General features: G+C 49.5%; 1 protein-coding gene across 1 annotated transcript in view; it reads right to left on the minus strand.

Moving 5' to 3' along the window:
• Positions 1–9,313, minus strand: part of TSPAN15 (tetraspanin 15) — a 55,417-nt gene extending 46,104 nt beyond the window's left edge. Inside the window, exon 1 of the mRNA XM_007454568.1 lies at positions 9,191–9,313. Within this exon, the coding sequence (XP_007454630.1) occupies positions 9,191–9,286 (96 nt within the window). The 5' untranslated portion in view covers positions 9,287–9,313. The remainder of the gene's footprint in view (positions 1–9,190) is intronic.
• Between the last annotated feature and the right edge of the window lie 3,963 nt (positions 9,314–13,276).

Raw genomic sequence — 13,276 nt, forward strand, 5'->3', positions numbered from 1 at the left:
AAAAAAAAAAAAAAAAAAAAAAAAAAAAAAAAAAAAAAAAAGGGCGTTTCTGACCTCAACATCCAGGCCCAACAAATATCCCATTCTGCAGTGACCCACCCTCCTCTCCCAAAGCTCATCTCCACTCCTCTCAGCCTGGCCTCCATGACCTTCAAGCCCGGCTCCCACCTCCTGAAAGTCCTCCCCAGGGCTCCTCTGCAGTCACGGCCAGGCAGCCCCGCAGGAAACCACACGCTGCCTCCAACTGGCTGCTGCTGCCTGATTTCACCTTCCAGCTCCCTCGTGGGCTGATCTCTTAGTCTTCTCTGTCTCCCCTCCCACAGGCCCAGGTGGAAAGGCCCAGCCTGGAGCTGAACAGTACACCTGTGTGACATTCCCTGGCAAGGGCAGACCCTGCCCCTGGGCTCCCAGAAGTGCTTCTCCCATCCCTCCTCCTCCAGGTGCTCTCAGAGCACTGAGGATACTTCTAGCTTGGCCTCCCTAGACCCACGTGCCCATCATGCGGCACACAGCCTCTGCTGGTACACCACTGAAGCCTAGGAACTAAAGGGTGGGAAGAACTCAGGCCCCAGAAGAGGCTGAATGCGCTCCCAAGGGGTCAGACTTCTCCGCCCAAGGGCAAGGCCACAGCCATCTGCTGGAAGCAGGCAGAGAATCCCCAGCAGAAAGCAGCTTCCTCTGATAAGACAAATTCCAGAACTTCTCATCACATCTTATGTCCCAGCTCCCCCTGAGCTCTGTAAGGCTCTGCAGATAAGTCTCCATCCCCCCATGGACACCGGGCCTACAGTGTGCTGGGTGCTTCCACATCTCTCATCTTGCAGAGTCCTCCCCACAGCCCTCCAGGGTATCCGCAGATGAAGCGTCCAGGAGAATCAGAGAGTTGTTCCTTCACTCAGCGTCACAGCAGAATCAGCACTTGATCCATGTCTCCAAATGGCACTGCCATCAGGTCCTGACAATTAAACCTCCCCTCTGGGCCACTCAGACCCCAGACTCCTCATATGACCAGAGTCTCTCCACCCACAATTTGGCCCTTAGGCTTCCTCATCTGCAGCAGCCATACTTGCCTACCTCGGGCCTGTGCGCTTACTGCTCCCTCCATCTGAGATGCTCTCTACAGGCCTTTTTTGTGGCTGGGTCCTTCTCAGACTTTGACCTCCTCATAAAGGCCTTCTTTTTTTTTTTTTTTTTTTGCGGTACGTGGGCCTCTCACTGCTGTGGCCTCTCCCGTTGCGGAGCACAGGCTCCGGACGCGCAGGCTCAGCGGCCATGGCTCACGGGCCCAGCCGCTCCGCGGCATGTGGGATCTTCCCGGACCGGGGCACGAACCCGTGTCCCCTGCATCGGCAGGCGGACTCTCAACCACTGCGCCACCAGGGAAGCCCATAAAGGCCTTCTTTGACCACCCCATTTAAAGTAGGAACTCCCATCTCTTCCCACTTCCTCCCTAATTTCCTCCTTAGCACCTATCACAACTATGTGTATTTACTGGTTTGTCTGACTAAACTGTCTCATTCATAGTTGTTTCCTGGTAACTATCACAATGCCTGGTATACACGGTAGGCATTAAATAACTATTTTGTTGACTGAATAAGCAAACGGTCCCCACCCTGGAGGGAATGGCAGGTCAAGACTGGAATCTCCTGCCTTCCAGGAAGATGTCGATTCCAACCCACTCACATCCAGAGGTGCTCTCTGGGAAAGGTTTATCTTCTCAATCCCCTGTGTCCCGGCTTACCCAGAAGACATCATTCCGCTGCATATGCAGCCAACTGGAAATTGCATTATCAGTCCCTAATCTGGTTGACTCTAAGCCCCACCCCAGGTTGGCATTGTGAGTCACGGAGAAAGAAGAGGCTCCAGGGCAGGGGAAAGGAGAAGGGCAGGTAGTTACTCCTGCTCAGGAATGAACAACCAAAGGCAGCGAGGTCCCAACCCACTCCTACAACTTAAAGCAACCCCCCTCTTACAGGAGGGGGCAGGCTCATGAACAGAAGCCTCGACTAAGCACAAAGAAACTTTCTCAGGGCCTTACTTGCTCATATGGAAAGTGAGCTCATTAGAAGGTTCTCCAAATCCCTTCCGGGACTGCCTTCCTGATTCTCTGGATTTTAAAGGTCCCATGGCCAAGCTGGGGGAAGGGAAGACCTCTCTCGGCCTGAGGCCTGAGGCCTGAGCCCAGCGCCAGGTCATCTCTGACAGCCCATGAGGCATGGTAACCGCTTCTCCAGTATGAAGGCTGCCTCACTTTCTGCTTGAGTTTCACTATTTTCTCTTTGAAATGCTTGCCTAGAACAAGAGGGAAATAGACCTGCCTGATCAATCAAACACAATAAAAAAAAAGTTAAATATGTACATATATGTACAAGGAGATGTCCAAATGGGTACTAACCCCAACAATGGTTCTCTCTCAGTGGTAGAATCGAAGGTGACTTTTATTTTCATCTGTGTACTTACCTGAATTGCTTGGAATTCTTTTTAAACTATGTGCACATATTATTTTCACACAAACAAAGCTCTTTTCAAAACTTAGAAATTCCTGCTATGGACTTCCCTGGTGGCGTAGTAGTTAAGAATCCGCCTGCCAATGCAGGGGACAAGGGTCCGATCACTGGTCCGGGAAGATCCTACATGCCACGGAGCAACTAAGCCCGTGTGCCACAACTACTGAGCCTGTGCTCTGGAGCCCGCGAGCCCCAACAACTGAAGCCCATGCACCCTAGAGCCCGCGCGCCACAACTACTGAGCCCACATGCTGCTACTACTGAAGCCCGCGCACCTAGAGCCCATGCTCCGCAATGAGAGAAGCCACCGCAATGAGAAGCCCGCGCACCGCAACGAAGAGTAGCCTCTGCTCGCCACAACTAAAGAAAGCCCGCGCACAGCACCGAAGACCCAATGCAGTCAAAAAAAAAAAAAAGGAAATTCCTTCTGTGCTTAAGTGAGAGGCCAGGTATTTGGCTCCTTCCAGAAATACTGTCTTCCACCTACACCTTGAGCCCTGACATGTGGAGGGACCACCACAGGGTAGGGGCTGGGGGTACAATGGCTGGTAAAGGTCACAGTGACCCCATGAAGAAACTGAAGTCAGGTAACCGGGTCCTGGTCTGGGTCTGTCATTAACTTGCTGTGGGGTCTCAGATACTTGCTTCCTCTCTCCAGGCCTGTTTTCTCCTCAGTAAAACAAAAAGGTCACACTAGAAGTTCCTTCAAGGGCCCTTCTAATTCTCAGTGAGTACCAAGAAGAATAGAGAGGAAGGTTGGGAAAGAACGGCTAATCCTTAAGTAGCTGGGGTAGTGTTTATCATGTGCTAGGCATTGCTCTAAGCTCTTCCTATAATTAATCCATTTAATGGTCTCAGCAACTCTCAGGTAGGTTCTGGTGTCACCCACTTTACAGATAAGACAACCGAGGCAGATGAAAGTTAGTGCCTATGTCACTCAACCTATAAGTGTCAGAGTTGGGATTTGAACCCAGATAGCTTGGTACAGAGTCCACACTCTTCACCATTAAACTTTAGGGAAAAATAAAGCATCACAGATCAAACTATGACAACGGGGCCCATCCTTGGAGAGGGCAAGAAGAGTTAATATTGCCTCTGGCATTTATAAACTTCATCACCTACCCACACCCACTTCCTTCTCAATCATCAACACCCCTCAGCCCTGACACCATTACCCAATTGAAAACCCTACCTCATTGTCAAGACAACAGGTGCTTGCCAGAGAGCCAGTGTCTCCATGACCAGTAAAGCCCACTTTGCAAATTCAAGGCGTCAGCAAACCTGACCACTGCTGGCTATACACCCAGTTCAGCCTCTGATCCAGGTACCCATATCTCCAATCCTTGCTTCCAAGATGCAGGTTGGGACTCAACTGCCCCAATGCAACAAGCTTTCCCTGAGCACCTACCGTGTGCCCGGCTCCAAGACCAGCATTTGGAAGAGGATACAAATGAGCTACACCCCTGACCTCCAGGAGCCCACAGTCCAGTAAGGAAAAACAGTCATGTAAACGGATCTCTAGGATACCCTGTGGTTGGTGCTATAATTAGAGATGTGTCCCCAGTGGGCTAAGGGCACACGTGTCAGAGTGATTCACCCATGTGGTGGGAAGAGGAGGCTCCAAGAGCCTCTGGGTGAGCTCCTTTCTCACTGAACTGGGAATGAGGAGACGTGGGGGCTAGTGCCAACTCTGCTCAGTGACCTTGAGACACACCCCCTCTGAGCCCCGAGGTAACCCTCTAAAAATGAGAGGGCCCCCAAGTGTGGGACAAGAGGTCACTGTAAGGGGTTCAAGGTCATGTTCATATTGACTCATAGACAGAGAAGTTTTCATTGCTCCTTTCCCTTCTGATCTTTCCAATCTCATCAAGGAGCAAATCTCAGCTTCCGTGTCAGTTTGTCTTTACGCCTCTCAAACACTTGCCAAACTGCTTTTGAACAACCAGGGCAAGCCTCAGGTTTGCAGCCTACAGCACCCACTGTATCTAGCTAGGATTAAATAACTTGTTTTGTCTTCCCTGCACTATATTTACTGTCATATTTACCTGCTATTTTTTTTAACATCTTTATTGGAGTATAACTGCTTTACAAAGTTTTGTTAGTTTCTGCTGTATAACAAAGTGAATCAGCTATATGTATATATATATATATATATATATATGTATATATCCTCATTTGCCTCTTAAAATCCTGGTTTATACTGGTACTGGTGCATTTATTAGGGGTTCTTCTTTTCACATTCAAAAGTTACCTAGTTCAAATGATCAGTAAGTCCATGCCACCTCTCACTTCGCCCCAGCTTACCCTTGCCCCTCCCGGTATCCTCAAGTCCATTCTCTACGTCTGCATCTTTATTCCTGTCCTGCCCCTAGGCTCATCATAACAATTTTTTTCTTTTTTTTTTTAGATTCCATATATATGTGTTAGCATACGGTATTTGTTTTTCTCTTTCTGACTTACTTAACTCTGTATGACAGACTCTAGGTCCATCCACCTCACTACAAATAACTCACTTTCGTTTCTTTTTATGGCTGAGTAATATTCCATTGTATATATGTGCCACATCTTCTTTATCCATTCATCTGTAGGTGGACATTTAGGTTGCTTCCATGTCCTGGCTATTGTAAATAGTGCTGCAATGAACATTGTGGTACATGACTCTTTCTGAATTATGGTTTTCTCGGGGTATATGTCCAGTAGTGGGATTGCTGGGTCATATGGTAGTTCTAGTTTCAGTTTTTTAAGGGACCTCCATACTGTTCTCCATAGTGGCTGTATCAGTCTACATTCCCACCAACAGTGCAAGAGGGTTCCCTTTTCTCCACACTCTCTCCAGCATTTATCGTTTGTAGATTTTTGTTTGTTTGTTTGTTTGTTTATGGCTGTGTTGGGTCTTCATTACTTCACGCAGGCTTTCTCTAGTTGTGGTGAGCGGGGGCTACTCTTCGTTGTGGTGCCCAGGGTTCTCACTGCGGTGGCTTCTCTTGTTGCGGAGCATGGGCTCTAGGCGCGTGGGCTTTGGTAGTTGCGGTGTGTGGGCTCAGGAGTTGTGGCTTGCGGGCTCTAGAGCACAGGCTCAGTAATTGTGGTGCACAGGCTTAGTTGCTCCACAGCATGTGGGATCTTCCCGGACCAGGGCTCGAACCCGTGTCCCCTAAATTAGCAGGCGGATTCTTAACCACTGCGCCACCAGGGAAGTCCCCGTTCGTAGATTTTTTTGATGATGGCCATTCTGACTGGTGTTAGGTGATACCTCATTGTAGTTTTGATCTGCATTTCTACCTGCTATTTTTGATGAGGAATATTGGTTCCCCAATGGCAGTGGTGATATAAAGCCTCCTTTTAAAAATAAACTTACGTTTAAAAAGTGAATCAGCTTAAAGTAATATAATATTACATGTAAACAATATTATAATAGTTACAGCCTCTACGTATGGCTATTTGAACAACATCTATCAAAATTTTTAATGCACATACAAAAACAGGCAAAGCTGTTCTGTGCTATTAGACATCCCAATAGTGATTACTACTGGCGAGAAGGGGTAGCGACTGGCAGTGGACACAATGGGAGCTGCTGGCTTCTTCTGTCCATTCCGCTGGTTGACCTGGGGGCTGATGATACAGTGGTGTTCACTTTGTAAAAATTAATCAAGTTGTACACACTTATGATGAGTGTATTCCTGTATGTATATTATATATTCATATACCCTTTAACCCAGCAATTCCACTTTTAGAAATTACCCTGAAGACATACACACATATGTGCAAAATGACACCTTCGAAGACACTCACTGCGGCACTGTCTGCAGTAACGAAGGATTGGAAACAACCTGAGTTCCCCAGCTGGAGACTGATTAAGTATATTCTGGCCTAGGCTACAGTGAATTCTATGCAGTCATCAAACAGAATGAGGCAGCCCCTAGCAAAGCTCCAAATTTTACACAGATTTAAATTTAAGTGAAAAGGTAAGGGCAGAGCTGTGTATAGTATGCTACTTTATGTAGGGGGAACAAAAAAGAATATATAACATATGCACATGTTTGTGCCTAGGACATCCTGTGCCTAGGATAGCATCTCAGAAAAGAATCATAAGAAACTCGTAACAGAGGCCTCCTCTGGACAGGGCAGGCCAGGAGAGAGGGATAGGAGGAAGGCTTATCACTGATGACGACTCTTCTATACTTTTAAATTTTGTACAGTATCCTTGCATTTCCTATTTGATAGTAAGTTTTAAAGCAAAAAGCCCTATAGAAGGTGCATGGCTATGGTAAAACTTATGGCTCCTTAAATACTGAGATGAAAGTGTTGGCACTTTGGGCTTATAAAGCAAGTAACCCTTGGCCCTACTCCTCCTCCCAAGGGACGGAGACGACAGGCTCTCCTGTAATGGCTTCCAATTAACAGCAAACCCAGTCTAGGACAAATTACTTAAACTGGGCCTCCGCCCTGCAGTCAAATTCTGGCACCTGGAGTTGCCCTGGCAGGTGGCTGAGCTCTTGGCATGCATAGGGAGATTTTTAAGCACAAAGACCTGCAGGGATGGGAAGTTAACGGTTTGGTAAGGCAATCTCAGGTGGTTGGAAAGGCAAGATTCTGAGTTCTGAGTCCCACCCTCTGCTCCAAGAGAGACAAAGCAAAGGCCACAGAGTGGTCTTTTCTCAGGGCTGCAGGGGACAGTGACAGGACAAGGCCTTGAAAATTCGAGTTCCGTTTTAACTGTGCAACTTTCTTTTTTATAGCACTTCACTGTTTCCCCACATACTAACCCCAAAAACAATCCAATGAAGTGTGGGGCAGGGTATCAGTTATCCATTTTACAGATGGAAAAATGGAGGCACGAAGAGGTTAAGGGACTGGTCAGTGATTTATATATCAAGAGAAGGGGTGAAGCCAAAAAAGTAACCCCCACCTTCTGACTCCTGGTCTTCCCCTATTTTCTCACCTCCCCACCCTTAGCCTTCTTTCTTTCAACTCTGACCTACAGAGAATGAGCTTCTGAGGCCAGACAAACAAGGAGAAGGCAAGAAAAACCCAGAATCAGAATCAAAGAGCCTACGAGACCATCTAACTCAGCCGCTTTTAACCCTGACCACACACTAGAATTACCTGGGGAGCTTAAATAAGTTTAAATAAATACATAGGCCAGGGTCCAGGTAACTGTAGTGTTTTTAAAATTCTGTAGTTGATTCTGACGCAACTTTGAGAAGCACTGAATGACAGCTCAAATCACCCCCACCCAGTTCCACATAAAACCTTCTGCCTCCCTGGAGCCTCCAACAATGGGTCTTGTGCTCCATCCTCAGGCCCCCACACATACTGTTCTTGTCTCTTCCACATTACAGAGAGTCAGAGAATTGGACTGGGAGCTGGGAAAGTCAATTAACAGCTCTGAGGCCCCAAACATGGAAATGACTTGCCTAAGCTCTCGCAGTGATTCAAAACAGAACAAGACTAGAATCTGGATCTCTTGACTACCAGGTAAGGTCACATACACAGAGGGGTCACAAGGAAAGCCAGGCTTGATGGCAAATCTAACAGTTCCTGCCAGCAGAACAGACCCAGTGAGGGCTGAGGAGAAGACCAGGAGTGTGCATGTGTTTTGAGGCAGAGGGGTGTCAGGTACCTGGGCAAGTCTGCCCTGTGGCATACCGGGGGTAGGGGGCTATTCTAGAGTGGCAGGGCTGGCACTGGCCTGTAGAAAGATGTCCTCATTTCTACAAGGGGACCCAGCCTACTCTGAAATCTCCATAAAGAAATCCAGTCTATTGGGTCAGCTTACCAGGAGGGCCCAGCTCCCTTGCCCATAATAATAATGGCTGACACCTCTTAAGCTCTTCACTGGTCCCTGTGCTAAGCAATGTACTTGACCTGTTTCATTTAATCTCCACAACCATTCTGAAAGTTGAGTATAATGACTGTCTCCATTTGCAGACGGGGAAACTATGGCCTAGAGAGTTGAAGTAACTTCCCCAAGATCACGCAGCTGGAAAGTCGAAGTGGCAGGATTCGAAGGCTGGTTCATGTCCAGCCACTACCACCCTGCCCCCAACAAGAGAGAGAGAAGGTTAAGTGCAGGGGCTTTTTTAAGTTACTGAGCACCTGGGAGCAGCCGAAGACCACACGTCTGGTGGAATCCTTTCACCAAAGAGGAAATCAAGGCACCTGGAAAAGCATCTTGCTCAGGGGCATCGGCAAGTAAACAGTGGGGACAGCATAAGGAGTTCAGGTCTCCCGACTCCGGACAACAAAGCCCGACCACTTCTCCGCAGACGGATAGAGAGACGAACTCAGTAATACCCGGCAGGTGGGGTGAGCGCGGCCAAACGTGGTAACCACAGCCTACGGCACCAGCGGAAGCGCAGCGGACTCGCAGAACAAAACGGCTGGTCAGGTGCACACAGGTGAGCCAGGCGGAGCTCCTTCGTGGGAGCTCCTTCGTCTGAGACGTTGGCACCAAGCTCTAAGGCTCCGCACCGGGCGGCTGAAACTCAGGCGGAGCTGGAGCAACCATAATTTCCTAGTTCGCAAGGAGAGTGGGACGAGAATCCAGGGGTGCGCTTCTGTCCCTCCCTGGAGCAGACAAGCCTGGACCCAGCCCACCCCCACCGCCGGCTCAGCGTGTGGGTGAACAAGGGAGTGCCGACTCCCCCTCCCATGCCGGGGGCCCGACTGGGGTCACTCACCCAGAACACCGTGGAGTAGATGACGAGCGAGAACTTGAGCCAGAGATAGGAGAGGCGCGCGCAGTAGCGCACCTGCTCCGAGTCTCCGCGGGGCATCCTGGGGGGCTCCCGGGCTGGGTCCTTCGCTGCCAGCAGCCCCACCTGAGGCTGCCTGCCCGGCTCCCCGCCCCGCCACCGGCGCTCACTCGGGGACTGACACCGGCGAGCCGCAATCACAGCCCCGGCCCGGGTCCACCCAGCCCCAGGGCCAATGGGCGCTCTGGGAGGGGGCGGGCCTGGGGCGGGGCAGCGGCCTGGACCCAGAGGAGGCCGAGGGAGGGGCGGGGGCGAGGGTTTTGCGAAAGAGGTCGCGTGCAGCTGTGGAAGCGCCTGTGCTCAGGCACGTTGGGGGTCGTGGGAGAGTGTGTGCAGAGGGGCGCTAGGGAGACAGCTAGAGTGCTTCATTCAGGGTACACAGAAATACTCGCTTTCCACTGTTGTCAAGAGAGAAGACTATGGGAGAAGAGCAGGAATTTATGGCTAAGGTGTTAAAGTGTGCAAATGAGTGTGCAAGGCATGAATGGAACAAGGAAGTGGAGTTCCTCAGCCTAAGGCGGGTGGGAGAGCCACATCTAGGAAGGTGCTGCAGACGAGGGTGCGGCTAGGGGCCCTCGTGGAGCTGAGGCCCGCAGTTTCCTTTTGTAACAGTTTGGAGGCTTTTCCCCAGGTCTCTGAGATTCCCCTTCTCTGCGGCCAGGTGAGATCCCAACCCTGCCCCAGTGGCCTCCTCCTCTGAGAAGCCCTCACCCCCTCACCCCAACTCAGGAGCCCCCTCCCTTGCACACACTCAGCCCAGCTCTGACCCAGCTTCTGTGCACCCAGCCTTTCCCCTGCCTGGGGTCAGAATCTGTCTTCCTGGCTGTGGGTCTGTCTCCCACGGCCCCTGCTTGACTCTGCTATTTCCTTTCCCTGCAGGCCTAGCTCAGCCTGGGACTTGGGAGGCCGGCAATCAGTGTTTGTGCCATTCAGGAATTAAATGTGTGGCCCAGAGGTTGTGAGCTCACGGCAGCGCTAGGTGGGGTCCCTGGTGGTGACTGCAGGAATGGCACACTTGTCCCAGTCCCCTGCCCTGGACTCCCAAGCCGCCCAGAGAGAAACAGAGACCAGGCTGGCCCAGCCCTCAGGGCTCTGCCGTAGAAAGAAGAAAGTAAGGTGGGGGTGGGGAGGGAGGCAATGCCCTGCCCAGGGAGTTAAAAGGAAGCCAGTTTCCTGGTACTAAGAAGCAAGCCTTGCAAGGTTGGGTAGAGACTTGGAACCAGGAACTGCTGAGGGTCACCTTCAAATGAATAACCGGGGGCTAAGAAGGCATCCTACCCCAAGGTTAGAAGTCATCCTTTCTGTCCTTTAAGGAGGAAGAAATTAAATCTTTACCCCTCTTTGCAGGACTACCTTCCCTCACCAGCCCCACAGAGCCAGGCTTACACCCACTCATGGAGGTGCTCATCTCCATCCCCAGGAGGGCTAGCTCAGCACCTTGCCCTAGGAGGGGTTGTCTATCTCCCTCTCCCTGGGGGTTCGCCTCCTAGCCTCCTTCCCCACTCCGGTTTTCTTTCAGTTGCCCCCACCTTAGTCCTGACCTCTCTAGCTAGCTGCACGCTCTCCTCTTTCAAATCTTCCCTAGTGACACGCACACATCTGTGTGGTCCCTCTCAGCTCTCCCTGAGCCCCTAAACGATGACGCCCTGAGGGATGAGGCTGAGACACCCCCGCAGGGGGAGCCTGGAGCTCTTTGGGGCTAGCACAGCCTTTCCCGGGCTCCTGGGCAACTTCGTTGTCCCTCCCACCCCCAACCTGACCCCAAGCACTATGGGCTGCTCCTCAGACACATCTGCAAATACTGAAATCTCAGAAGAAGTAATGACCTATTTTCAATTTTTCTCTCCTTTTGCCAGGACCTCTGGGCTGGGGGTCAGCAGGCCTGGTGCCAAGCCTGGCTTTGCCATTAACTTTGTTAGAATATGTGGTATAAATAGTATGACACAGAGGTGGGAGTGTGACCCTGGCTGCAGTTTCGAACCACGTGGTGAGATTCAAATGTACTCTGATATCCAAGCCCCACCCCAGTCCAGTTAAGTCAGAATCTCCACCAACCGGGTCCTGGCAATCAATATTGTTGTAAAGGTGCCAGGTAATTTCTAAAGTGCGGCTATGACTATCACCAAGACTAGAGGTAGTCATGAGGGTGAGGTGGTCAGCCAGAATTTATCAGAAAGGCCACAGTCCAGAGGGCTCTAAGCTATCCAGTGGTGTGCTGGTCAGTGTTTAATAACTGGCTCTCTGGTTGGTGGGGTGGGCAGGGAGACCCTGTTGCCACTTTCCATAGTGTAAATACTTCCACCATGTCTGAGATGTACACAATCACACCCAATCAGCTCAGCACAGCCCTGCAGCTCTCCATATCTCAATAATGATTAGCATAGAGAGCGCCATAATGAATGCATCAGTGAAATTCGTGGCTTATTAATTAGCACAACAGGCATTAGAAATAAGCTATCTTTTGGTGAAATTACTGCCGGCATACCTTGGAGATATTCTAGGCTGGGTTCCAGACCACTACAATAAAGCCAATATCGCAATAAAGCAAGCGACATGAATTTTTGTTACCCAGTGCATATAAAAGATACGTTTATACTATACCACTGTCTACTAAGTGTGCAATAGCATTATGTCTAAAAAAGCAATGTATATGCCTAATTTAAAAATAGTCCACTGCTGGACTTCCTGGTGGCGCAGTGGTTAAGAATCCGCCTGCCAATGCAGAGGACATGGGTTCAGTCCCTGGTCCAGGAAGATCCCACATGCCATGGAGCAACTAAGCCCACAAGCCACAACTACTGAGCCCGCGTGCTGCAACTACCGAAGCCCAAGTGCCTAGAGCCTGTACTACACTACAAGAGAAGCCACCACAGTGAAAAGCCCGCACACCGCAATGAAGAATGGCCCCCGCTCGCCACAACTAGAAGACCCAGCAACGAAGACCCAACACAGCCAAGAATAAGTAAACTTTTAAAAAATAAAAATATAAACTTTTTAAAAATACAAAATAAATAAAAATACTTCATTGCTAAAAAATGCTGATCATCATCTGAGCCTTCATCGAGTCATAATCTTTCTGCAATAGTAACACTGAAGATCACTGATCACCATAACAAATATAATAATGAAAAAATTTGAAATATTGCAAGAATTACCAAAATGTAACACAGAGACATGAAATGAGCAAATGCTGTTGGACTTGACACAGGGCTCCCACAAACCAATTTGTAAAAAAACGCAGTATCTTCAAAGCACAATAAAGCAAAGTGCAATAAAACAATGTGTGCCTGTAGCATTCGAGATATGTAGGTTGGCTAAAATGATGAGGGGCACCATCCATTCCTTCTTCAGAGTGAAAAAAAAAAAATCTCACTTAAGGATGATGGACTGGGCTAAATCCTTGAGGCATCCCAAATCCTGAGGGATTCTGGTTGCCTGATGTGACCATCTGTCCAGCTGAATTCTGCATCTAGAACGTTGTATCTTTCTTGAGTGGACCCCTCATGCAAGGTGACAGAGCACCTAAAAGGACAGAGGGCTGACTGACTTTACAGAACAGACTGTATGAACCGGTTTTGTGGCTTCCTGCTAGTAAATGCCTGTTGTATACATATTTGTATGGGTAGTGGAATTTGTTCTGAGATCTATTATCATGATAATCCTGGCAGGGAGATTGTAGGAGGAAATAACTAACCTTCACCTTTAGCGGCTACTACTGCTTATGAAAATGAAACCTACGGATTGTACACAATCAACTTGGCTCTCATGAAGTTTGCATCCCTGCCTCTGCTTCCCCAGCTGTGAACCCATGAGGCTGGACTGTTTTTCTTCTATCTAGTTCTAACAATCTTAGCTATAGTCCTCACAGACACATCAGTCAGCAAATGTACACCAAGCTTCTACTATGAGTCAGGCCCTGCCCCAGGCTCTGGGGATACAGCTGTAAACAAGATAGACAAGAGCTTCTATTCTCTTCTACTGGGGCATGGCGGGGGGGCGGCGGCGGGGGGG

Source organism: Lipotes vexillifer, unplaced genomic scaffold (assembly GCF_000442215.2).
Source record: "Lipotes vexillifer unplaced genomic scaffold, Lipotes_vexillifer_v1.1 scaffold708, whole genome shotgun sequence".
Lineage (NCBI taxonomy): Eukaryota > Metazoa > Chordata > Mammalia > Artiodactyla > Lipotidae > Lipotes > Lipotes vexillifer.